The sequence below is a fragment of the Sturnira hondurensis genome, unplaced genomic scaffold (assembly GCF_014824575.4).
Source record: "Sturnira hondurensis isolate 20B ecotype Veracruz unplaced genomic scaffold, ASM1482457v3 Scaffold0002840, whole genome shotgun sequence".
Taxonomy (NCBI): domain Eukaryota; kingdom Metazoa; phylum Chordata; class Mammalia; order Chiroptera; family Phyllostomidae; genus Sturnira; species Sturnira hondurensis.
Genome location: NW_028075471.1, coordinates 13,851,740 through 13,876,443, shown reverse-complemented (window position 1 = coordinate 13,876,443; position 24,704 = coordinate 13,851,740). Strand labels below are relative to the sequence as shown.

Here is a 24,704-nt window from a genome sequence, read left to right as displayed (position 1 = left end):
TGTGTATTTAAAAATGTTTTGAAATTGCTGGGAAAAGATCTTATATATTTATGCACCCAGATGTTATTTCCCTTGTGTAGTTTCTCCTTATTCTTAATCATTACTTGAAGCAGTGTTTATTGAGTGTTGTCCCTGTGCAGAGGCCATATGGGAATAGTGGATGCTGTAGTGTCCAGGACAGACAGTGTGCATCTCTCAGGAAGCTCACACTGCAAGCATATTTTTGACTTAGAAAAACCTTACAACTACAAAACACCTTCAACAGTGTGCTACTTATCAGGTTTGCACTGTAGCTCAAATAAAATGTTTGGAATTTTAGAAAGTAAACATCAAATAAAGGAAATTTTAAAGGGTATTTGAAAAAATAATAGAAGGATGTTTTAACACTCAAAGTGGTATCAGCCTTTTTAAAGTCTGACACAAAGCAGAAGCTATAAAAGAAAAGAGTGACAGACTTCTGGCTAAGATGGAGGCATAGATAGATATACTTTGCCTCCTTGCAAAACCAAACGGACAATAAAAAATTTAAAATTAAGAAAAATAACCAGTATTGCCAGAAAATGAAACAGTGTGGTTATCTGACGACCAAGGACTTAAGGAAGAAACATTCATCCAGACTGGTAGGAGCGGGAGAGATGGACAGCAGGGGGCAAGGAGGACTCCTGGCAAGGCAATGGCTAGAGGACCAAACAGTCCCACATTCGCATGTGGGTAAACCAGAAGGGAAAACTGAGGAGCGAGATAGACCACACAACCCAGGGTTCCAGCATGGGGAACTAAAGCCTCAAAAGCTCTGACTGAAAAATTCTGTGGGGGTTGGGGCAGAAGGAGAAACTCCCAGCTTCCCAGTAGAGTTCCCTGGAGAGATCCACAGGGTCCTACAACATACACAAACCCACCCACCTGGGAATCAGCACCAAAAGAGCCCAATTTGCTTATGGGTAGTGGAGGAAGTGACTGAAAGGTGGCAGAGAGCTGAGCAAGTGGCATTATTCCCTCCTGGACCTCTCCCCCACATACTGTGTCACAATGCAGAGACCTGGGTTGCCCCAACCTGGTGAATATCTAAGGCTCCACCCCTTACTAAGTAAGAGTCATGCCCAGTTAAAAAACTTGGGCCAAATGGAAGAACAGATCAAACTCCAGAAAAAATGTAACTAAGCAATGAGGAGATAGCCAACCTATCTGATGCACAGTTCAAAATACTGATAATCAGGATGTTCACAGAAATGGGTGAATATGGTTGCAAAATAGAAGAAAAAATGAAGGCTATGAAGAGTGGAATAAAAGAAAATGTACAGGGAACCAACAGTGAAGGGAAGGAAACTGGGACTCAAATCAGCAGTTTGGACCAGAAAGAAGAAATAAACATTCAACCAGAACAGAATGAAGAAACAAGAATTCAAAAAAAAAAAAAAATGATGAGAGGCTTAGGAACCTCTAGGAAAACTTTAAAAGTTCCAACATCCAAATCATGGAGGTGCCAGAAGGAGAAGAGAAAAAGCAAGAAAGTTGAAAAGTTATTTGAAAACATAATGAAGGAAAACTTCCCCATTTGGCAAAGGAAATAGACTTCCAAGTAGCCCAGAAAGCTCAGAGAGTCCCAAAGAAGTTGGAACTGAGGAAATACACAGCAAGGCACATCATAATTACATTAGCTAAGATTAAAGATAAGGAGAGAATCTTAAAAGCAGCAAGGGTAGAAGTAACTGTTACCTAAAAAGGAGTTCCTTAAGACTATCAGCTGATTTATCAAAAGAAACCCTTCAGGCAAGAAGGGGCTGGAAAGAAATATTCCAAGTCATGAAATGCAAGGGCCTAATCCATGATTACTCTGTCCAGAAAACCTACTATTAAGAATGGAAGGGCAGATAAAATGCTTCTTAGATAAGGTCAAGTTCAAGGAGATTATCACCAAGCCCTTATTTATATGAAATGTTAAAGGGACTTATCTAAGAAAAAGATAAAGATCAAAAATATGAACAGTAAAATGGCAACAGACTCACAGCTATCAATCATGGAACCTGAAAAAACAAAAATAAACTAAGCAAACAACTAGAAGAGGAGCAGATTAACAGAAATGGAGATCACGTGGAGGGTTATCAGTGGGGAGGGGGAGGAGGGAGAAAAAGGTGCAGGGAATAAGAAGCATAAATACTAGGTACAAAGCAGACAGGGGGAAATTTAAAAATAGTATGGGAAATGGAGAAGCCAAAGAACTTATATGTATGACCCATGGACATGAACTAAGGTGGGGAAATGATGGTGGGAGGTGGGTATAAAACACAGGGGAATAAAGGGGACAGAAAAATAGGACAGCTGTTACACCATGATCAGTAAAATGTATTAACAAATAAAAGAAAAGAAATGAAAAGAGTGACTTTATTCTTAAATTTTCATGTGGGAGAAGTAACAACATGAGCTGAGGTAAAAGAGTATTTGCTATTGATATAAGATAATGAGCTAATTTCTTTCATGTAACAATACCTCATTAATTAATGAGATAAAGATTTAGCATCTCAACAGAAAAATGGAAAGAATTCACAGAAGAGGAAATACAAATGTCTTTTAAGCTCATAGAGTAATTCTCAAATTCATTTCATACTATGAGTAATATAAATTAAAACTAAAAATGGAATATGCATTTTCACCTGGCAGGCCGGCCAGGATCCAGATGGCTGATAGTTGTGATTAGAATGGCAATCTCCACGGACCTGGTTTGTAGGAGGGGGTTTAGTGGCAGCTTTTACCAATACAATTTCTAATAACCTTTTATTATTAAAATGCCCACACCCCTCTTTGTTCCACTGCTGGGAAGTTATCCTGAGGGTATTTAATCACATGTAGAGTATGCATGCAGAGATAGGGCAGGTGGCATTTGAAGGAAGGTCAGACAATTGGAAATCACATGGCCATTATTAAAGAGCCAGGTTAAATCAGTTGTGATACATCTGTGCAATAAGATATTATGCAGCCACTTAAAAGAATAAGATCCCTCTATTTGTGTGGCTGATGAAGGCTTTTTAAAATCTACTAAGAAAAGAAAGAAGGTATAGAATCAAATTTGTTTTTTTTTAATTAAAAATGAGTGAAAATACACATTCTTGCAAATGCATAGAGTATCTCTCAAGGTAGCACCAAGTGGTAAGGTGGCTGCTATAGGAGTTGAATGGGAGCTGCATGGCCAGGGAATCCAGGAAGGCTCAGAGGGAGACTTTGATGTGCTTCCCTCTGAGAGGGGTAATTTTGTGTCATGCATGTATTATCCCCCCCCCATTAAGAAATATTCAGTTTTACTCTTTATGTATGTCTGCTTATTTATGCCCTCTGGGTTTCACATTAGGATTTAAGAAAGTTTGCAAATATACATAAAATAAATAATGAGTTCCAGCTCCATTTCTTCAGTCAATACTGGAACAAAGAAACCACTCTCAGTATTTGCTCCAGTGGGATTTTATTCTGAGGATTCAGTTACATAGTCACATAGATGTTGTAAGAGCTCAAATGCTTCAGAATGGAGAGCGAGGCAGTGTGGAGCTAAACAACAACAGGTAGTTAGTTATTGGTTGTTACCTGCATGCTTGGGGAGCAAGGGGAGTTGGTGGTGTTAACTGGACACTAGGATACAGAAGCTAGAGCCCTGATGGGCCTGCCTGGTAGGAGCTAAAATCAGAGCAGGAGATGCTGCCTTGGGGAGAAAGACGGGGGAAAATTACCCGGCTTTGCCTCTCCCCATCTCCTGGCTCCCACTGCTGCTTCCCATGTGCAGAGCTGAGCCCAAGAGCCTTAGAAACTCAGTCTCTAAGATTCAGCTCCAATATACAGAATAGAGATAGGAAAAAGCCAAATAATGTTTCTGAGGACAAATTATATAGGGCTGGAGCAAAAAGCAAAAATGCAGCAAAGCAAAAGCCATGACTAGGAAGTAAGATGGAATCAGGAATGAGACTGATGGCCGACATTCAGCTGTGACTGCACAGCCTTGCTGTGAACAGCACGCCTTAGGCTGTGAACGCTGTAGCTATGAGCCTTCCAGGTCTGTGTCATGTCTCATTCTCAACCTCTTCTTACCCGAGCCCCGGTTCACACAATGCCAGCATGCTGAGACAGAGGCAGTTTATAAATCTTGTTTGAAAGTGAATGAGTGAACTTCAAGCAGAGTGAGAAAAATGAGGTAGGACATAACATGGGGAAAACTGGATATTCTTTCTCTCTGTGGTTTGTGCCTTTGAAACAAACTGTTTTCCATGTGAAGTGCTGTTCATTAACTGCACTGTGTAGGACTTTCCTCTTCTCTTCTTGCAACAGTTTCCATTAGATACAATAATTGTTGTTTCACAGATCATAGGTTTGGATTGATGGATATAATGGCTTTTATTTCAGCATAATTAGGAAAGCCTAGTCCTTATAAACTCTCAAAATCATATTTACCTTTTACTTAAAACTTGTTTGTGTTAATTATTGTAGCTCAGGTTGTGGCATAGCTGGGCTAATACGGACATGACAATTTACAGAAAGATGCACAGCACTTTAGGCCATACTGAAAGTATTTTGCTTTTTTGATAATGATCTGTTGTGGTGTCTGGAGGAAAGTTGAGCAATTCCTCCTGATGAATAGCAGTGGAAATTAAAACAACTATTATGCTTTTCTGTTTTTCCCTTCAGAAAACCTAACAGAAAATAGAGATGTAGCATGTTATTTGTAATGTTTCATTAATCCAGCAGAATAAATGTTCTTTTACTGCTTTGGTGTAATTTCATTTCACTTGATCACATTTAGGCTGCAGATCAAATTAAGAAGCTATATAATCTCTTCCTGAAAATTGATGCTACTCAGGTGGAAGTGAACCCCTTTGGTGAAACTCCAGAAGGACAAGGTAAATAAATAAATGAATAAATAAATAAATGAGAGAAAACAAATGATTATAATTATGTATGCAAAGTATAAATTAAATTGTACAAAATACTGAAGTAGCAGCTCTGCATTAATTTTTTTTCGGTAATTTAATTTCTGCTGTAGTTTCAAATGCTCCCGTGGTGTAGTTGAACATTTTAGCACTTGAATTTGCTTGTAAACAAATGCCAAGCTTCAGAGGAGGCTACTTCTTGTTTATTTAGAGACATCCATCCTCCAGCAACCCATTATTTTTTGAGGCCAGTCACTATGGTAAAGATTTGGGTGAAAACAGGAGCCACTGCATTGGGATGGATGAATGTGCCTGCTTTCATGACCCACCTGAAGCTTTTTAGTTTGTCCTCATCTATGTGAGTTCACTTGTGTCACCTGCTGGGTGTATATCGTCTTGATGAAGCCCCTGATGCCCCACCATCCAACTGTTTCACCTGACTTGATTATGACCTTCCACTTCAGAAGGAGGCATTTTTGTGAGGAAGGCTTTTCTTATCCATCAGGTACTTGAAGAGTATAAATAACTGTTATAGTTCAGCACTCACCACTAGCACTTTGTTCTCCATACATAAAGTATTTAATAATTCTCTATTGTTATTAACATATTAATTAAATGATAATATTTATTAATTCAATATCCAAAGCTTGTGTTTGTGCATATCATTAGGAGTATAAGGTAGATGAGGTAGTGATACCAGAAAGCCAGTTCCATGAACCTTGTCTCTTTCAGGACATTTTACCCTCAATGTCTTGCATGCTACCTGGAGTGTTGTGGGCAGTCAGTAAATAGGGATTTGCCATTCGATTGGTAAATGAAGTGATCTGTTATTTGCAAATACAACCAAGTTGTAGACCAAGATGAATGGGGCTTTTGTGTTTGTTTGTGTGTGTTTTTATTCTTTAATTCAGAGCTGTCTGTTGCAAGTACAGCTCTGTCTGAACAAAAGAACAAAGGAAACAATAGTGAATATTCCTGTCCACTTACCCCATTCCCAGATCCCCTGATGACAGGGATGGCCAAATATAAGAAAGAGTGCACTGTGCCCCCAGGTCAGAGAGGGGATCATGAGATCGATGGGAAGAGGCCCCTCAGGAGACCTTTGCCCTAGCACCTTGTATTTGCCCACTTGTCCCCAAACCGCTGTCAGATACCCATGTGTGAATGATGTTTGGGAAGAGTATTCAGTGTTTTAGAGAGGGGTCTGGGTTCAGATTCAGGATCTTTATTCCTGGCCACAGACCTAAGTTAAATCTCATGGTTGTTCCTTTTTTTTCCTTGTTTTTCTTTTCTCCAAAAGGGTGGCTGTCAGAATGAGGTGAGTGGTGTTTGTGTAAGCATCCACTGTCAAACACAATGATAAAATGTAGTTCCTGACATTCATAAAATGTAATTCCTTTTCTGAGGTACGTCAGTCGTCCAGGAAGGGTGTAGACTTTATCGTTTTGTCTATTTGTTTTGTTGTTGTTCTTTTAAACATTTCAAATTAGGATAGGCAAAGAGCTCTTGTTGAGGAAGTAATGGAAAATATGTTTCATGGTTTACACAAGTGACCGCCAGATAAAAATCATTTATAAACAAACTACCTTGTTCATAAATATTTTTAAAACATTTAAAATTTGGCTGTGAAATGTCTTTAGTATATCATAGACAGGAAGTCTTTTGAACTTTTGAACTCGTTTTTGAACTCTGTGTCAAGCACTATGATAAACTTTTACTTATATTCTTTTTTATTACTTACAGCAACTGTGCAGTTAGGAGTGTTGTTTTTGTTTTATAGAGAGGACTGAAAAATTAACTCCCATGTGAGCAAGTAGCTGGGATTCGAACCCATGTTTTGTATGTTGGTTTTAATATGCCTGGCTAACTTATAGTGACCTGCCTTTTTTTTCTTTTTTCCTATTAAACTCTTAATTTGCTTTCATCTGATTGATCCAGAAGTAGTTCCAGTTTGGGACTATCAGTCAAAATTCATGCTGCACTGAGTGGCTGATAATTAAATCCAAGAAATGAAAGACAAAGAAGTTCAATATACTTTCCTAAAGGTCATATATTGCTTTTCAAACTAGTATGAACAAGCAACCTGGTTATTGCATATTAAAAAAATGGAAATTCAGCCACGGAGTGGGATAAAAATTAGGCTGTAATACTATTTTCATTCAGTCCTTTGGGAAGTTGTCAGTCACAGAATGTGGTCTGGCAGCAGGGAACCGGTGTGAAAACCTTTTCCTACAGGGTATTTGTAAAACCTTGTAAAATCTGTAGATTTCTTTTTAATTGTTAAGACAAAAATTCTTGAGCTTTTTTGAAGGATTCGTCATAAAATACATTCCATGTATACAGTTCATTAAAACATAAGTCTTATGTAATATTTTTAAGAGCAAAATTATGTAGCTCTTAATTTGTTCATTGTACCGTAAAAGTTCAGCTATTGAATTTAATTACAATTAAATGAGTGTGTTGGTTTATGAGTCTAATGATCAGAAGTCAAATTAAACCCAATTAGGAAACGGTGATTAATGACCAATGTGCACATTGATCTTCATCATTTTCACAATCCCCTAGAGCAGTCCTCTGTTTAGGAGCTGTGAAAGCAATCATTTACATCTTAGCAATATTGATAATCTTAATATTTAATTTTTCCATTTACATCAGTAATAGGAGAACATACAAGCCTTCACATTGAAACTTCGGTTTAATAATTACTCTTTTAATTTAGAAGTTTAGGGAGCTAGGCATCACACCAAACATTTTTACTTTAATCTTATTCATTATAGAGCATCTTTGTAAGATAATTTTTTCAGTTTTCCATTGCTTGATGAACGTTTTTTAAAAATCCAAGTGCTTGGTCATGTGTTTGAAGATGATTCTGGATTGAATGGGAGCAATAGCCTTGATATATCTGTGCTGCTGGGTCACCCATGGGACATTCTTGGCATTGAGAAAGAACTGTCTAGGAATGTTTTTTTCCAACATGATTTATAACCTGATTCAAAGAATATGATTTGGCACTGTTGCTGTAAGTAGTTTAGTGACTACCAGTTAGGCCTATAATGGTTATTAATGATAGAAGCCTCCATCAGCCTAGTTTTTGTGAAAAAGTCCACAGTGGGGGAGGTGTACTTATTTTACTCATATAACAGGGTAAGTCTTAAGGAGTGGACTAGCTTCATTCATGAAGGGAATCCGGGATTCTCTGGTCCTTTCAGCCCTGCTCACCTCTGAATCTGTGCTTTGTCAGCAGAGTGCTCTAGTCCTCATGAAGCTCCTCCAGTAACCATAGCAACCTTTCAGGCTATTCTTACCAGGGCTGCTTGGGTCACATGTTCATGCCTAGACCAGCCACAGCTGGACTCACATGGTATAGGAGAAAGGCAGTTTCTTGATGGAAAAGGGGACACTGAGTTAGAACATTTCTACTGGGATGACCTAACTTATTGAAATGAAAATAAATTGTATTAGTCAAAGAGAACTTAACTATTTTCTTTGCTTGTCCTATTGCAGTGCTAGAATTAATTCATTAAATTGTGGCCAAGTTAGGAACAGTTTTTTTTTATTATTTATCAACTTATTCATTCACCCATTTTCTTATTTTGTAAGCCACTGGGATTTTATGTCTTATTTTATTTCTTCCCACTTTCAGCCAGATCTTCTTGCACATAGCCTCCTGTCTTTAAAATAATGTTTCTCAATGGAAAAGGTGGACATTTGGCTTTGGCAATGTCTAAAAACATTTTTTCATTCAGATATAATTGACCTATAACATTATGTTAGTTTCAGGTATATAACATAACTACAGTAAGTCTAGTGAACATCCGTTTTTGTTTGTCACAACTTGAGGTGCAGGTTGCTACTTGTTTCTAGGGGGTAGAGGCCCGGGATGTTGTCAAACATCCGGTAGTGCATAGCATAGCACCTCCCATCAGAGAGTGGTCTCGTGCAACATGTCAGTAGTCCCCAGATTAAGAATACCTCCTCTAGGGCATCTTTGTCCGTTGGAACACAAATCCATTCACCAAGCTAAAGGAATGAAACCCCGTTTAGAACTGTGACTATCTGGCCAAAATTCCATGAAAACTAACTTAAGGCTGGGTTGAAGTTCACTGGAATATTGCATCCCTTTCTTACTTCAGATTAATTTCCCTAAACAGTAACCCTGTTACTTGTGTTAGCAAGTGCCCGTGTTGTTGGTGGGTGTTTCTCTGTTTCTGTCTTTATACATAGGACTTCTATTTTCAAGAACATTTTCAGTTCTCTACCTGTCCCCAAACCCCCATCACTCCTCATGTCTATTTTCTCTTTTCACAGCAACTAAAAGAAAGTTCTAAAAAGTTTAAAACTCCTGGAACATCAATATTTAATGGAAAGTGGGACCAATTTAAAAGTATCAGCATTTTAAGGCCACTTTGGCAAGGTGCATTTCAATAGCACATTATAGTTATTTGTCACGAATCAAATGCAGTACATTGCTTGAAGACAGATTATTTTTCAAACTAATTATGACGGTCTTATTTCCTGCTGTTTTTATGTTTCTTTTGTGTGTGAGTTCCCCCTCCGAAATGTCGTTTTCTTTTGTTTCATTCCATGGCACATTCTTCTGGTAAAACTCTGGGGTCAGAGGCTGCCAACTGCCAGTCATGTTCTTCATGGAGGTTGTTGAATTAGCAGCTCACAGAATCTTATACCACAGAACAAAACAACAAAAACACCCTGTGAATATAAGTGCTGCAGCTTTCTTTGATATTTGCTCAGAAAGAAAATTCATTTGTATAACCTATCAAGCATGTAACAATGTGCTTTTGATGGTGAAAATTGTTTTATAAATATTAATAGGTGTGTTTTTCACCTACTTTGTACACAGAATGGCTTTTGTTCACGTTGAATTTTCTAAAGAATTGAAGTTTTATTATTGTGACATTGAAAATCTTCGTGTCTGAACCAAACATCTCTAAAAACATATTTTACCATAGTTTGTGGTCTTATTAAATGAAAAACCTAAGGTTTGAGCAAGCAAGTTTGTTTTCTTGCTGTGCTGATGAAAGAGACATCAGTCCATTTTTAACACACCAGTTCTCAGCACGTACTTGAAGGGGTCCTACAGGGGCAAATAGGCATGTAAGAATGAGTCAGTATTCAGGGATTAATCTACTTTTGTGCTAATTGCAAGCTTTTGTTTATTTTTTGTTATGCTTTTTTTGTTTGTTTTCAAGCTAGTAGGATGCACTTTCCTAAGTTTCTCACTCACCATAAGAAACATGGTACCTAAGGCTACTTTCTCAGTTAAAGCAGGGTACTACTGTGACAAGCACTGCGACTTAGCAGGAATGAGCAACCCTTTTCTGTAGTGGGCTGGATGATCTCTGTTGAACTTATTCATCTGTGCTGTGGGACTCCTGGGACAGGAGCCACAGAGATACGTAAATGAACTGATGCAGTTTCATTCTAGTAAAACCCAGTTCACAGAATCAGGCAGTGAGCTGACCTGAGGCAACATGCTTAGCCACCCCTGACTTTGACTCTCTCTTGGGGCTGTTACATATGAATCTGTAGCCACCCTGGCCTTATGAAGTGGTGAGTGTGATTTGAGGGTCAATAAAGCCATCCCCTTCATCCTTTAGGAGAAAATGTCCTTCTTTGTCAATTACCAAGCCTGAAATGCCATCTGTTAAAATTCTTTCTGTGAGAAAATTCTTAGGGGTTAAGAAAGGTAATCCAAAACTGAGTTGTTACCCTCAAAGTCTAGATCTTTTTTGGGGGGGGGGTTATGGAGTGAGGGGAATAAGAAAGTGCATGAACTCTCTTAGACACATATTTGGATTCTGAAGGTGGCATTTTGTTGAAAAACCATTGTAACCTGTACAAATATAAATTCCCCCAGGCATTAGTTTAGATTTATTCTAAGCAGAAGTTTAGGATTATAAGGGAATGGACAAAGTGCAGGTTATCTTAAGTGAGAAGAAGAGAGGAGAGTCCTGTATAGCCTGGGCTGCAGCAGCAGGAAGCTCTGAGTGCATGAAAGCACTGTGTGTGGAGAGAGTGGCAGTGGTAGTGATAATGGCCCGTGAGTGCCGGTTGTCTGGGAGGCTGAGTGCTTTGCATACCTTCTTTCCAGCAACACCATGCAGTACAAAATACTCTGCTCCCCATTTTATATATAAGGCTGCTGGGCTTAAAAGAGGTGATTGGCTGCCTGACTAGGAGGTGATTGGCTGACAACTAGGAGGTGCCAGAGTTGTGACTCATACAGACAGGTGTTTTTGATGTTAGAGTATATTAAGTGGTCAAGTTCAAAGAAAAACTTTTAGGAGATAACATCATAAACTGAAGTAGCAAAACAAGGAAGCACTTTGTATGTTCGGGACTACTTCTAAAATATTAAACAAGTATAATAAATACATGTCTGATGGCAGCCATGTACCTTCTTATTCCCATTCAGTCCTTATTCCCTTCATTCCAACCCCTCAAAAGATTTGGGCTTTGAGGATGGCAACTCAGTTTTAGATTACTTTTCTTAACTCCTAAGTCCCCTGACTATTTGTGTAGGTATTTAACTTTCCAAAGTACTTGGATACATACATTGACCTAGGGATGTCACTTGGTTTTCTCTGCAGGAGGAACAATAAGCAAGGAGCCATTGTAGATAACACCTTTTATCCCACAAATATGATACTTGTAGATATACATCTTTGCTCCTCCTGATAGGTATCCTTTTCATCCCACAGTCACCACCTTGGAGCTCTGGTTAAACTTAAAAGTTCTCGCAGGGTGGTCCCCAAGTAGTCAGCTCATTTCTGTGTTTGGCGTATACATCATACCACATCTTGAAAATCTGGGTTTGCAGATGTTTAGCTGGGCCTGCCTTCTGAATTTTGCATCCATATCTGTTAATTATGCTCTCTCTCAGGTTGCTTGTAACTATAGTCTTTGTCAGGGGCAAAGATCAGCCTGGACCTCTTTTGATTTACTAGTTTATTGATCTTGACCAAGAATTCTTTTATTTGAAACTCTTCACTTAGGAAGTCAATTTGGTACTTTTTGCCCATTCATTTCAAAGGTGTCAGTTACAAATAGTCTTGCCAATGAGTAATGGAGGAGCTACAGTTACTAATAAATTAATTAAAATGTATTTATAAACCCAGTGGACAGCCAAGAATGAAGTTGCTTTACTATTGATTATTACACAGGTCATTAACTGCTGAGAAAATGCCATTGTAGCAAGCAGAGAACATTGACCAATTCCTATGGTAATTGTAAGATTCCATCATTAAGATTTCAGTGTCCTGGAAAGTAATTACTCATTTGCTCCATGTATTCACAGTATGTGGGTAAAGTGGTTGCACATTTTGTGGCAAGAGTAAGGACTCAGGCAGACATTAACTTCCATGCAAGATCCTCTCTTGTCAGTCAGTGGTACTTTAAGTAATTTGTGGTTTGGACTTTTTTATTTATGCTGAGCATTCTTAGATGTCTATATGCTAGATCTGCACAGATTAGTATCAAAGTACTTGATTATGGTAGAGAGACCCTTGGGGAAAACCACTCCCTAGGGTCTTTAACCCAAGGATGTCATAATGTAATGATATTTTCTTTCCATAGGAAACAAATGGGATCCACAGACTACAGTCATTGCTTTTGATTGAAATGTGCCAGGGTCGTTGTTTCCCTTTTAAGAGTTAGGTGCCTATCTCTGATGCTGTAGGAGAAGAGTAGCATCTGCGAATTCTTGGTCAACAATCCCTGCCTATCAGTATCCCAAATAAAGTAAAGGAAGTTATGATGGAATGGCAACATAGATAACTAACTTCTACCCTGAGTAGATATAGTAAAAGAGATCAGATCCCAGAAACTATTGCACCACCCCACCTCACTGCACTGTCTCCCTGATTGTGTATATGGGAGATCAGGTCTCCTTTAAATCAGGAAAGCATTCTGCAGTCCATCCTTAGCACTGAGCGAATTTCACTGTTTCCAGGGCCCTGGGCCACAGACAGTGTTAAGAGAGTCCCAGCAGCACCAGGGAGTGGGGATGGAGTTACTGATGATGCCTGGCAACCTTGCTTGTATCTGACCACTCGTAGTCTCTTAGTGTTTTATAACTTGAATCGAGAGAGTCATGTCCTGCACACATCAAGATGATGATACCTATTTTAGTAAATCCTAAAATAAGTATATCAGCAGTCTAGGGATTATTTCCATTTTCCAAGTAAGAAAACTGAGGCCTAGAGAGCAAGTCAGTTATTATAAATTTGTTAATCAAAGCTACCATTTGCCTTTCTCTAACATCTTTCAGAAATGCTGATAAGCATACAGATTAAATAAAGCCTTTACTCTTCATCGTCAGAAGAAAAACAAAAACAGAATTAATTGTTCATGTCTAGTGTCTTTTGCATCAAAGGGAAAGGTGATGATCATGGTTAATTACTAAAAATAAGAAATATATATTAGGAATAGGTAATCAAAGCTTTATGTACCTGGCAGTCTGAGCTTCTAATGAGTAATAGCAACTTACATTATTTTCTGGAATAGAGACCAACAGATGTAGGTTACTGTGTTCCTTGTAAGAATGTAAGTCCCTTGAGAACAGGAACCATTTCATATTTGTCTTTGTAGCTCTGAAGTTTAAGGTCAAGAAAGCCACAACAGCTTTTCCTGTCCATATTATGAGATAGGGTGAAAATATCTTTTACTTTTCTCCTGTGCCTGCAAGCCTATAGGACTTAATTATAGATCATAAGAGATTTTCATGTATCTTCTTTTTTTTTTAAATTTAGTTGTCTGTTTTGATGCCAAAATAAACTTTGATGACAACGCAGAGTTCCGACAGAAGGACATATTTGCTATGGACGATGGATCAGAAAATGAGCCCATTGAAAATGAAGCTGCCAGATATGATTTAAAGTACATAGGACTGGATGGGAATATTGCTTGCTTTGGTAAGAAATCAGTGATATCAAAAGAATGATTTGTGGATTTTTGCAGAGTTCAGGAAGTACTGATTTCTGACATGTTATTTTCTAATGTCAAGTAAACATAAGATATTTTTGTACCCAAAAGTCTTAGGATCCAATTCAAAGTTTCTTCTCAAAGTTTATTTTAGTCACTGGTCACTGGTTTAAACAAGGTTTCTCAACTCTGGCACTATTGACATTTTAAGTAGGGGCATTCTTTTCCGTGGGGTTGTCCTGTGCATTGTAAGGTGTTCAGCAGTGTCCCTTGGCCTTTAGGGGCCACTAGCACACTCTACTTGTGGCAATCGAAGTGTCTCCAAACATTGCAGAGTGTTTTCTGATAGGCAATATTACCCGAGTCGAGAACCATTATTCTAAAGCATCTCAGTTAAACTTAGCTTAATAAAAACTGGAACCTTTGCTGTCCCAGGCACTGTCAATATGGTAGGAACTATTCTGAAATGTGGGTTCGGATAAAATTACTTTCTAGAGGAAATAGAAGAGAACAAATACTTTAATTATTATTCTCAAATTTCAGCTTCTTTGATAACCAAATGATAAAATGTTTAATCTAGTGTATCAGTTTGTTAATAAAACAGTTGATTTTGTCATACTCACCTAAATTTGTGAAAATGGCTTATTCAGTTGAGATAAGAATGTTTCTAAAGAGGTAACACAACTTTTGTTATTGTCTGTAGTATATAATACTCATATTTATATGCTTCTGTGTTATGGTGGAACCAATTTATTACACTGGGAACTGAGATCTTAATTTTAATGGAAATAAAATAAAAATGATTTGTAGCTTATTAAACCAATAGTATTATTATATTCAGAATAGAACAAGCCTCATCCAACAGTTTACCATTCAGTACAATAGAAAATGGCATCCATTTACAAGTGATACCAAAAGCTCTTGCTTTGTATTGGAGCAATAGCTGGGATATACCCACCACTCACATCATTCTGACCTTGATAAGCTAATGTGCTCTCAGTATTTGTAGGCATTTGGAAAGGAGAAAGTTATAATGGTGTGTTGAGAACATATTAAATACAGATTCTTTGTACCCTCTGTATCAGTGTGAATGATTTGACCAACTTAGCCAACACGTTTTAAATTGCTTTAAGATCCTATATAAACCATTTTTGTTTTAGTTGATCCAAAAATTATTAAATTAGTCACAGTTCAATTATCTGGGGAATTGAAGGGTCAGAAACAAAAGTGAAAGGTACTTCACCTTGAGAGTTTCTGCTGAGTTCAGATTTGCTTTCTTCTTTTCTTTTACTTTTTCTTTCTTTTCTGTTCCTTTCCCCTTTCCCTTCCCTTTTCTTGCCTTTCCTTTTCTAACCTGAGGAAAGTAATTTCATATAATTAAGCATAAGAAACAAAAGAAGTACAACTGATCAATAAAACTTAATTATAGAAAATAAGAATTTGATGTTAAAACTCTTTACTTGGTTTTTAAAGAAAAAACTCCTGAAATGTTAGCACATGTTGATTCTAGTTGTACTGATCAGGTTGCTACTGAACATTTTTAATATTATGTTGGATAAGGAACAGGGGGCTAGGAATATTGTTTGAGTTGTCATTTGTTTGTTTTCTGGCTTCATTCTGATGACATGTAAACATGGGTGGTTGCGATCAGTGTGAAAGTGGGTGGAATCCTGTTGAAGTTGAAGTTGAGATGCGCATGGTTCAGCCCCAGAGGGTTGCCACAGTCAAAGGGATGTATTCTCAGCAAACAAAAAATTAAAAGAATTCCATTTTTACTTAAGTCTCTTAAAGGATATTAAAAGAATCTAACTCACAGGCCCTAGTTACTTTTCACAGCTTTTTTCTCTCTTTTCTGATTCTCTTGAACCCCATACTTTCCAGAACCTACAACTCATGCCTTTATTACCATTCAATACAATAGAAAATATTATTACTAACTAGCCCAAATTGATAACTCATTTAAACTTTTCCCTTCTTTCCATTTCCCAGATTTATTTAAGTTCTCAAATTTATCTCCCCATTCCTAGGTCTTTTTTAGTTATTCTTTGTAAGCACATTTTCTGATTCCTTATCCTAAAAGTCTATAAACTTATCTGGTTGAATAGAATTCCAAACAGGGCAGAAATTGGCCCCTTTATGACAGGGTTCTCTTTTACAGTAGAGTAGAGGAAAAAAGTTTATGCATCATTTGGTGTTGCTAAATTTATTCTGTCTTGAATGCTGTTTGCATTTTTACAGTGAATGGTGCTGGGCTGGCCATGGCTACTTGTGATATCATTTTCCTGAATGGTGGGAAGCCAGCTAACTTCTTGGACCTTGGTGGTGGTGTGAAGGAAGTTCAAGTATATGAAGCCTTCAAATTGCTTACAGCTGATCCTAAGGTAATCTCTCTTTGTGGGTAGGTTCCATAATGTTCTGATTTCTCACCGTCTAGACGGACCTTGTTCCTACTGCTAGGCATTAATAAGTAAACATGTGTACTGTGCAGCCCCCAGATGCAAATTTTGCCTTACATTCTATTGGAATACCTGATGATTTAACTCATTTTGGGTGAAAGGTTTATAAGTGCTCTCAGGATCTTATTTCTCAGTGTATGCTTTACAAGTTCTTGGAGGTGGCAAGAAGTAAAAGGTACAAGTGCCCTGAACAATGAAATATGGTTTGGCATGAAACATTATCTGGAAAATTTTCACTGAAGCAATTAGTCCTACACTTACATAACTTAAACTAGGTCTTGAGTGTTTCCATAAAGATGCTGAAGGTAGTATATGATTGGACACAGAAGAAAATTATAGGATTATATTGTTATATATCTCTGAAAAATAATGATCTCACTTCCTCTGTATGCTTTTTAATTGTGGTCTTTGACAGTTACATATGTTACAGTTTGTAATATGTGATCTAAGTAGCAAGTTATGCTGCTTTATTTGCATCTTCTCTTAAGTAAAATGTAGCTATCATATCCGTGCTGGGTGCATAGTAGATATTCAGTAAACATTTAATCAATCTAAATGCCGATATGTCTTGTTTCCATTGTAGGTACTAACTTGTTTATGATGGCAAAGTTAAACTGGATATTTATTATGTGGAAAAGACTAAATTTTTGAATGCATCATCTAGTGCTTTTGAGAATTCTGTGAGGTAGTGTATATGCCACAACCATTTCATTTGAAATTTATTTGAGAGTCATTGTTACTGTTAGAGTATCTAATATATTCTGTTCATTCTTGATGTATATGAAGACACAGGAAATCTGAACTAATCACTAAGAATATCATGAATGAAAAGAATACCCAGATTTTTTTAAAAGAAATGTGATCTGTATTTACTATCAAAGCTTCCCCTTAATAAGTATAATGGCAATAGCATTTTGGGGTTCACATTTATAAAATTTTGTCATATAATGGTAGTGTAGTATGCTTGTCTTTTTCCATTATGACTTAGGTAGTGGTAAACTTGTTTTTGCTAAGACTTTTCCTTCTGAATCACAGAATAAATGGTGAGGTATTATCAGCTGCTCATCTTTAATTCTCCAGTGGTTTTGAGGAATAGCGAAGTCACAGAAGTCCAAAGTCATGCAGCCACGAGAAAAGTGTTTGGGGCTGATTTTTCTGTTTACATGAGCACCTTGTTTTCATTAAGTAGGAACATTATCAGTGGTTCCCTAATTATTTATTAATTCACTTACCTCCTCTTCTTACTCCTTTCTAAGGAAAGAATCATTTTCCTCCCAGTGATTTGCAAACCAGTTGTAATCTGTGAATTCCACGAACATAACATACAGCTCTTTAAACTACTTGAACCACAAAGTACCCAGAGGACAGGCAACTGTAATAAAATACTGAATTTTTAATGTCTACTGAAATTTGGTGTTAAAAATAATCAAGAACCATCGAGGGATTAAATCTGCCAGGACAAGCATTGCATTTTAAAAAATATATCTTCTTAGTGGCTGATCCTGAATTTTAATTTTATAAAAAATATAGGAGGAAAATGAAAAATTACTTGTAAAGCCACTTTTTAAAAATGATCTCTTCAAAAATTTTGACTTTACCTTCTGGAATATGTTCAAATGCTTGCGGTATTTAAACTTTTTTGAGATTGGCTGTCATCTTAGGTGGAAAAAGGTATGTGGGAGTTGTTTTTCTTATGCTATATCAAGAAAATGAATGCAGACCTCATACTACATTTTCCGAATCTTGAAATTTCAAAGCTAGTTAAAAAGCATAGAAATGTAAGGGGCCTTTTCAATTTTGGCATTGTTTCACAGATTTCAGAGAATAGAAGCTAAAAAATAGTACAGATGAATTGATTTGCTTTTGCAAGGAAACTGGTTGTAGTTCTGGCAATAATTATTTGAAGTGGACCCTTCTCTCTGCCCAGAAGTAGGTTCCCAAGAGCCAAAACCTGATTATTTCAAAGGTATTGATTTTCTTGTTAGATACAAGGATTAGTCTGGTTGAGTGCACTGAAACTCAAAATTACAACAGACTGTTGTTAAACTTAAATCAACTGATACTAACAACTATTTGTTTGCAATATGTATGAGCTAATTCTATTGATCGAGTAATAAACGTCATCATTCAAGAAAAATATTATGAATTGGCATATTTCCACTGATAATGCCAGCCATAGGGCTGGAACTTATATTTATTTTGCTTGACTGTTAGCTCAAATGCTGATTTTCACTGGGACTTAATACAGGTGGTTTGATAATTACAGTTGCTTGTTTGTTTGTAATACATATGAAATGGAATTTCTCTGCCAAACTGCTTATAACTAAAGTCTTTTCAAGATAGGTTACTTACTAAATTAGATTCACATGATGTGTATTATATATGTTATAATTCTCTTCTTTTCCAGCTGGGCTTGAGATGAGAGCAAGGTAATAGAGTTTGTTCTGCTGGTGGTAGAAGAGATCTTATCTTAACTTCATCATTTTTAACATACAGAATTTTAAACACTAGCATTCTTAAAATTGTATGGTAAAAATAGTATAAAATAGGAAGTATAAGTAGAGTTTTGTGGTAATCTGTAAAGTATTTGAGCACATTTAAAGGCAAAACTAATAAGGAATGTTATCCTTAGGTTTTTTGTTTTCTTAAATTATGCTTATTTGGCTTTTATTTCAAATTTTAAACTTAGAATTCCAAAGCTGTAGAAAATGAGTTGCAACAACATCTGGAGTATGTGAAACGTTTTGCATAAATGAATAAAATGAAAAGACGGTTGACGCGAATTTCAATAGTAAACCCCAACTTTGTCAGCCAAATTTAAGCAAATTTGTTGTCCTCTGTAGGCCTAATTTTGCAGAGCAATGGTGTATGATTGGCATTAGTGAAGCCACCTCATTTGGTTTGACTGTGCTTCCTGATTTAGATACAACTTAGAGTCACGTTTCAAAGCCCTTTGAATGTCCAAGGAGAAATGTGCTACAGAAGCACCAAATGCCAGTTTAAGAAGGAAGGGATTCTTTGTGGGCTCTGGTGCCAGGTTGCCTGGGTTCTAATCTGTCTTTACCACTTCCTGGTTGTAAGACTTTGGGCATATGGCTTAACTTCTATGTACCTTGATTTCCTCATTTATAAAGTCGAGATAATCACAGTACTTATTACCTCAGAGGGTTGTTTTATTACATGAATTGAGATAAACACACATATTTCCCATCTAGAGGAGTGATAATTTTATATGGTAGCATCATCTAAAAATCTTAATGAACTGCGATTAACCTAGTGTCATACCTCAGTACTCAGCTTCAGAACTCATCAAATCCTGTACTCGTTGCATTTTGATGAGGAAAAAAAGTTTCAGCACTTGATGCTTACAGCTCAGGACTTGTAGCACTTGCTAGAACTTGTATGAGTCATACTGCCACCCTGCGAGAGAAAATGCTTCATCATTCATGGCTTGAAAGTTTTTTCTGTACTCATCATATGTTCTGCAAAGAATTAATAGCAAGTTCAGAGGTACCACTGTATAACCTACATACCGAACAGCATACAGATCATTTTGGTTTGTAGCTTGATGAATTATCACAAAATGGACACACCTTTGTATTCTCCAGTTAGATCAAGAAATAGAATATGATCCATGTATGGACTGAATGTTTGTGTTTCCCCAAAATTCACATGTTGGAAACCCCCCCCCAATATGATGATATTAGGAGGTGGGGCATTTGGAGGTAGTTAGATCGTGAGGGTAGAGTTCCTATGAATGGGATTAATGTCCTTATAAAAGACACCCCAGAGAGCTTTCTCGCCACTTTCCTAATGTGAGGACACAGCTAGAAGTAGGTCATCTGTGTACCAGGAAGGGAGCTCTCACCAAACACTGAATCGTTTGGTGCCTTGATCTTGAATTTTCCAGCCTGCAGAGTTGTGAGAAATAATTTTGTTGTTTAAGCCACCTAGTCTGGGTAGTGTTATGTAGAAGCCTGAATAGTCTCAGACAACCTCCATTCCGGAAGCCTCTGGAAGCTCCATAACTCCCATACTTCTCCTACCCAGCTTTTTCCCCAAAGTAACCACTATCCTAACTTCTAATATTATAGATTAAACTTGTCTGGTTTTAAGTTTAATATAAATAGAATCACATAATATGTTTATATTCTTTTGTGTTTGCCATCTTTCACTTTAACTTTTATTTGTAAGATTCATTCACATTTTCTGTCCCAATAGTTCACTCATTCTTATTTACATGTAGTATTCTGTTATATGTCTCTACCAGAACTTTCTTATCCTCTTCTGTTGATAGGCATTTGTGTCATTCTCAGTTTTGACTTTATGATTGTCACTGTGAACGTAATCATGTCCTTTGGTCCATATTTTTTGTGGGATATATACGTGGCATTAAAATTTCTGGGTCATAGGGTATGCATGAATTTAGCTTGAATCGAGACCACCAAACAGTTCTCCAGATGTACCAAATTACACTTAGCCACGTGCAGGAGTTAGGAGTTTCACTAAGTCTTCACCAGCATTTGATAGGCAGTCTGTTCAGTTCTAGTCATTCTGGTAGGTTTGTGTGGTGTCCCATTGTGATTTAATGCCCTTTTCTCATGACTAGTGAGGCTGAATATATTTTCGTATATTTATTAGCTATTTGGATATAATTTTTAAACTTCCATCACCTTATGTCTAAAGTAGATATGAAAATAACACCCCAAAGCATTGTTTTATGGATCAGCTGAGATAATATATGTGGAAGTACTTGGCAAATGTTTTCCAAAGCACATGAAAATTTTAATTTGTGTAGTATTTTGAGTGTCCAATTCTATTTTCATTTCTAATGCTTAGATTTAGAATTATTGTAACAGTAGGGAATAAATTCTCCTCTACAGAAATGGACAGTGTCTGAAGCAGGTTCACTGATACGTGTGACTACATGTGTTGTTTTTAAATTGATGAAATGTTGTAAACATTCAGTAGCTTGTAGTGATTTTCTGTTCAGATAAGGGAGAAAACACAATTTAATGAAGAGAGGATTAAATTCATGCTTAAAAGAACTACAGAATGGCATTTGGTATAAATTTGAGAAGAGGCCAAGCCTATGATATGTGCTTCAAGACGTTCTTAGAATTTGAGGACAAGTAAGTAAAACTGCATGTCTTCTTTTCAGTATCAGGTATATACAGCTGCCTTATGTTGTAATAAATATTTTGGGTACAACATGTGCTTAATGACTTACATATTGTTAATTATCATACTTTTAGAGTATATTTAAATATGAGAAAGATAAAGTCCTCTTTTTCTTTTAAATATGTGCTTATTTCAAAGCCGTGAAACAGAACTCATTTTATTACCACATGTATTTGCTAAAACACCTTATCTGCAAGGGAGTGTTTATTTGGGGGGGTAGGTAATAGAATTCTTGAGGGATTTATTTTAGAATATAATACCCAATGCTTTACACAACATGAGCATTATTTTTTAAATGACTGCCCTGAATCCCTATTCATACAGGCCTGTTTGAAAATAAATTTTACTTTCATATGGAGCTGAAAAGATTAAAAGTTCAGGCAGCTATTCTTTATAGTAATAGTCTGCCTTATAGCCTAGTCTGGAAGAATAAAAGTGATCTTGAGCCCATGAATATGTAAGCTGTCATTGGCCATCACGCGCACTTGCCTGGGCAGCACTGTGCAGGAGCTCGAGGACAGGACCCTGCCTGCCTGCCTCATTTCTCTTCCTTCCGTTGCAGTGGTTTTCCTACTGTCCTCAATTCATAAATATTGATTTTTGCATTGCTTTTCCTGTTGTGCAGCTGATCCAAATTTCCAAGTCAAAGCTGGACCCTGGCAAAGACCTTTGGTTCATCTTGTGCATGATCAGCGTGTTTGATGGCTACCACATTTTCAAAGCAAACCTAATGCAACACTGTAAATCCGTTTTCATGCTTCTTGATAGCATACTGTCAGAAACGAAAAACATAAGGTTTTTACCATGTGCTCTGCTTCTCAAAATTCAAATTTTACCATGCTTTATTTTGTTTCATGGTGATTTAAAGAATTTAACAGATTTTGGGATATTTTAATAAATTTTGTTATTAGTCCCAACATGTTTAATAATCAATTAAGGATTCTGTATGGAGAAGACTTTTTAAAATGTTAAAAAGAAGCAAACCCCTACTTGAATTATAATGTCCTATATGTTGGAGATCATGTATAAATTATTAGAAGAGTTAGTGTTTGTTTGTTTTTTTTCCCCTAATGTAGCTACAGTGAGAAAGAAAGTGGTTGAACAACTTTGAACTGTGACGGTCTCTGATTTGGCTCACTGTAGGCTGCAGAGATGAGCCCCAGTGGACTAAGAACATTGCAGACACTGCGGATCCTCTTCCTTCCCTCTGCACTGCCCCCCACCCACGGCCAAAGAACTGGCGATTAGGAATGACTGTCTTGTTCTAAATGAGCCACATGTCCATGTGGGCATATCGAGGAAATTGATGTGATTCATAGTGGTTTGCTAAATAGTTTTTTGTCTTTGTTTTGGGGTGTTTTACTAAACAAAATTGCGTTTTTCCTAATTATTAAATAATGAAGCTTAAGACATAGACAAGTATAAAAATAAGTCAAATTATAGTGTATCCACTTTTAAAGTGAATGCAGAGTATAAGTATAGTATTTTGGCAACACTAGTATCAGTATAATTGACATTAGTATACAGACTGCTCTTTTCACATTTGATGTACCTTTTTGCCTGTCCTTGTGTAGTTCTGTACATCTTTAGTGGCTGAAGAGTATTCACTTGTATGGATATACAAGTTTATTTAACCAGTCCTCTGTTACTTGGTATGTAGAGTGTTTGCCACTTAAAATAATGTGAACCTTTTTATAGGAATAACTTTACATACAGATTTAAAGTAAGAGGAATGTTGTGATTTGAAGTGGCATGTTCATCTCGTTATTAATAAGATCTGTAGATCATTTCTAAAGATTGTTTTTCAAAGTATTAAAGGAATTTCACTGTAACCGAATGTGAGGTTTTCAACTAGTATTTCAAATACAGTTGATCTTCATTATTTGCTGATTCCATAATTGCAGATCTGCTTGTGTTCTAAAGTTTATTTGTAACCCCAAATCAATACCCACATTGCTTCCTCAGCCATTTGTGGAAGTGCTCAGGGCAATGAAAATTGTACTTCTTGACATTCTGTTCCCAGGAGAGACCAGAGGGGGCAGCTTCTTCCTTCTTGTTTCAGCTCTCATACTGCAAATGAGCGTCAATGCTGCCATCTGCTTGGAGCCACATTTGTGTCCTTTCTCGTGTCTGACTTTGCTTTTAAAAATGGCCTTATGCATATGTGCCTTATAGAGAAAATACCAAAGTTTTGTTCAGGCATGACTTACAGTATTATTTGCCATAAGTTCATTGTTAATGAACCAACAATGTATATTAAATACAATAACTTTGAATAGAAAAACACATTGAACAGTTATGTATTGATCAGTTCATAAAAAACCTTGTGACCAGAGGCTCCCAGGAACCTAACCCTCTATTTCTCCTAGGCACAATGGTTCAATATTCACTAATTCATTCTTTTTTTTTTAAGATTTTATTCATTTATCTTTAGAGGGGAAGGGAAGGAGAGGAGAGAAATATCAATGTATGGTTGTCTCTCGTGAGTCCCTTGATGGGAGCTGGCCTGCAACTCTGGCATGTGCCCTGACTGGGAATTGAACCGCGATCGTGTGGTTTGCAGGCTCGTGCTCAATCCACTGAGCTACATCAGCCAGGGCACTAATTCATTCTTGTGACAGCTTTATAGAACATAACTCCAGATAATGAGAATTACCTGAATAATGGTTTAGATCAGTGTGGACCACTCTTTTTTTTTTAAATATTTTATTTATTTATTTATCTTTAGAGGGGAAGGAGAGAGGGAGAGAAACATCAATGTATGGTTGCCTTTTGTGCGTCCCCTGCTGGGAGTTGGCCTGCAGGGAACTGGACTACAACCCAGGCACGTGCCCTGACTGGGAATCGAACCGCGATCGTCTGAGTCGCAGGCCCGCGCTCAATCCACTGAGCTACACCAGCCAGGTTGGACCACTCTTTAGAGATTATAAGATAGAGACAGTTCATTTTATATAAAGAAAGGACAGACAGGTACCCTTAGCCTAAAGATGAAGTAAAAAATATTTTTATAATTTGCATTTATATGTTATTTTGAATACAAAAGCTTCAGAATATATCAGTAATAGGTTTTTAGACATACTGTCTTTATACCTATGAATTAAGTGAAGAAACCTTGACAAAATTTTAATTTAGCTTTGCACTTTCCAGTTAAGAATGATTTCATTGCACATTTAAATTTTTTCACTTTATGCTTTTTGAAAGTTTTCTTTGTATTTAA

General features: G+C 37.0%; 1 protein-coding gene across 1 annotated transcript in view; it reads left to right on the top strand.

Annotated features, from left to right (window-relative positions):
* The window catches only part of SUCLG2 (succinate-CoA ligase GDP-forming subunit beta), a 267,662-nt gene that overhangs the window by 144,242 nt on the left and 98,716 nt on the right, over positions 1 to 24,704 (top strand). The window contains exons 7-9 of the mRNA XM_037040913.1: positions 4,781 to 4,877; positions 13,679 to 13,840; positions 16,089 to 16,231. Coding sequence (XP_036896808.1) covers positions 4,781 to 4,877; positions 13,679 to 13,840; positions 16,089 to 16,231 — 402 coding nt within the window. The remainder of the gene's footprint in view (positions 1 to 4,780; positions 4,878 to 13,678; positions 13,841 to 16,088; positions 16,232 to 24,704) is intronic.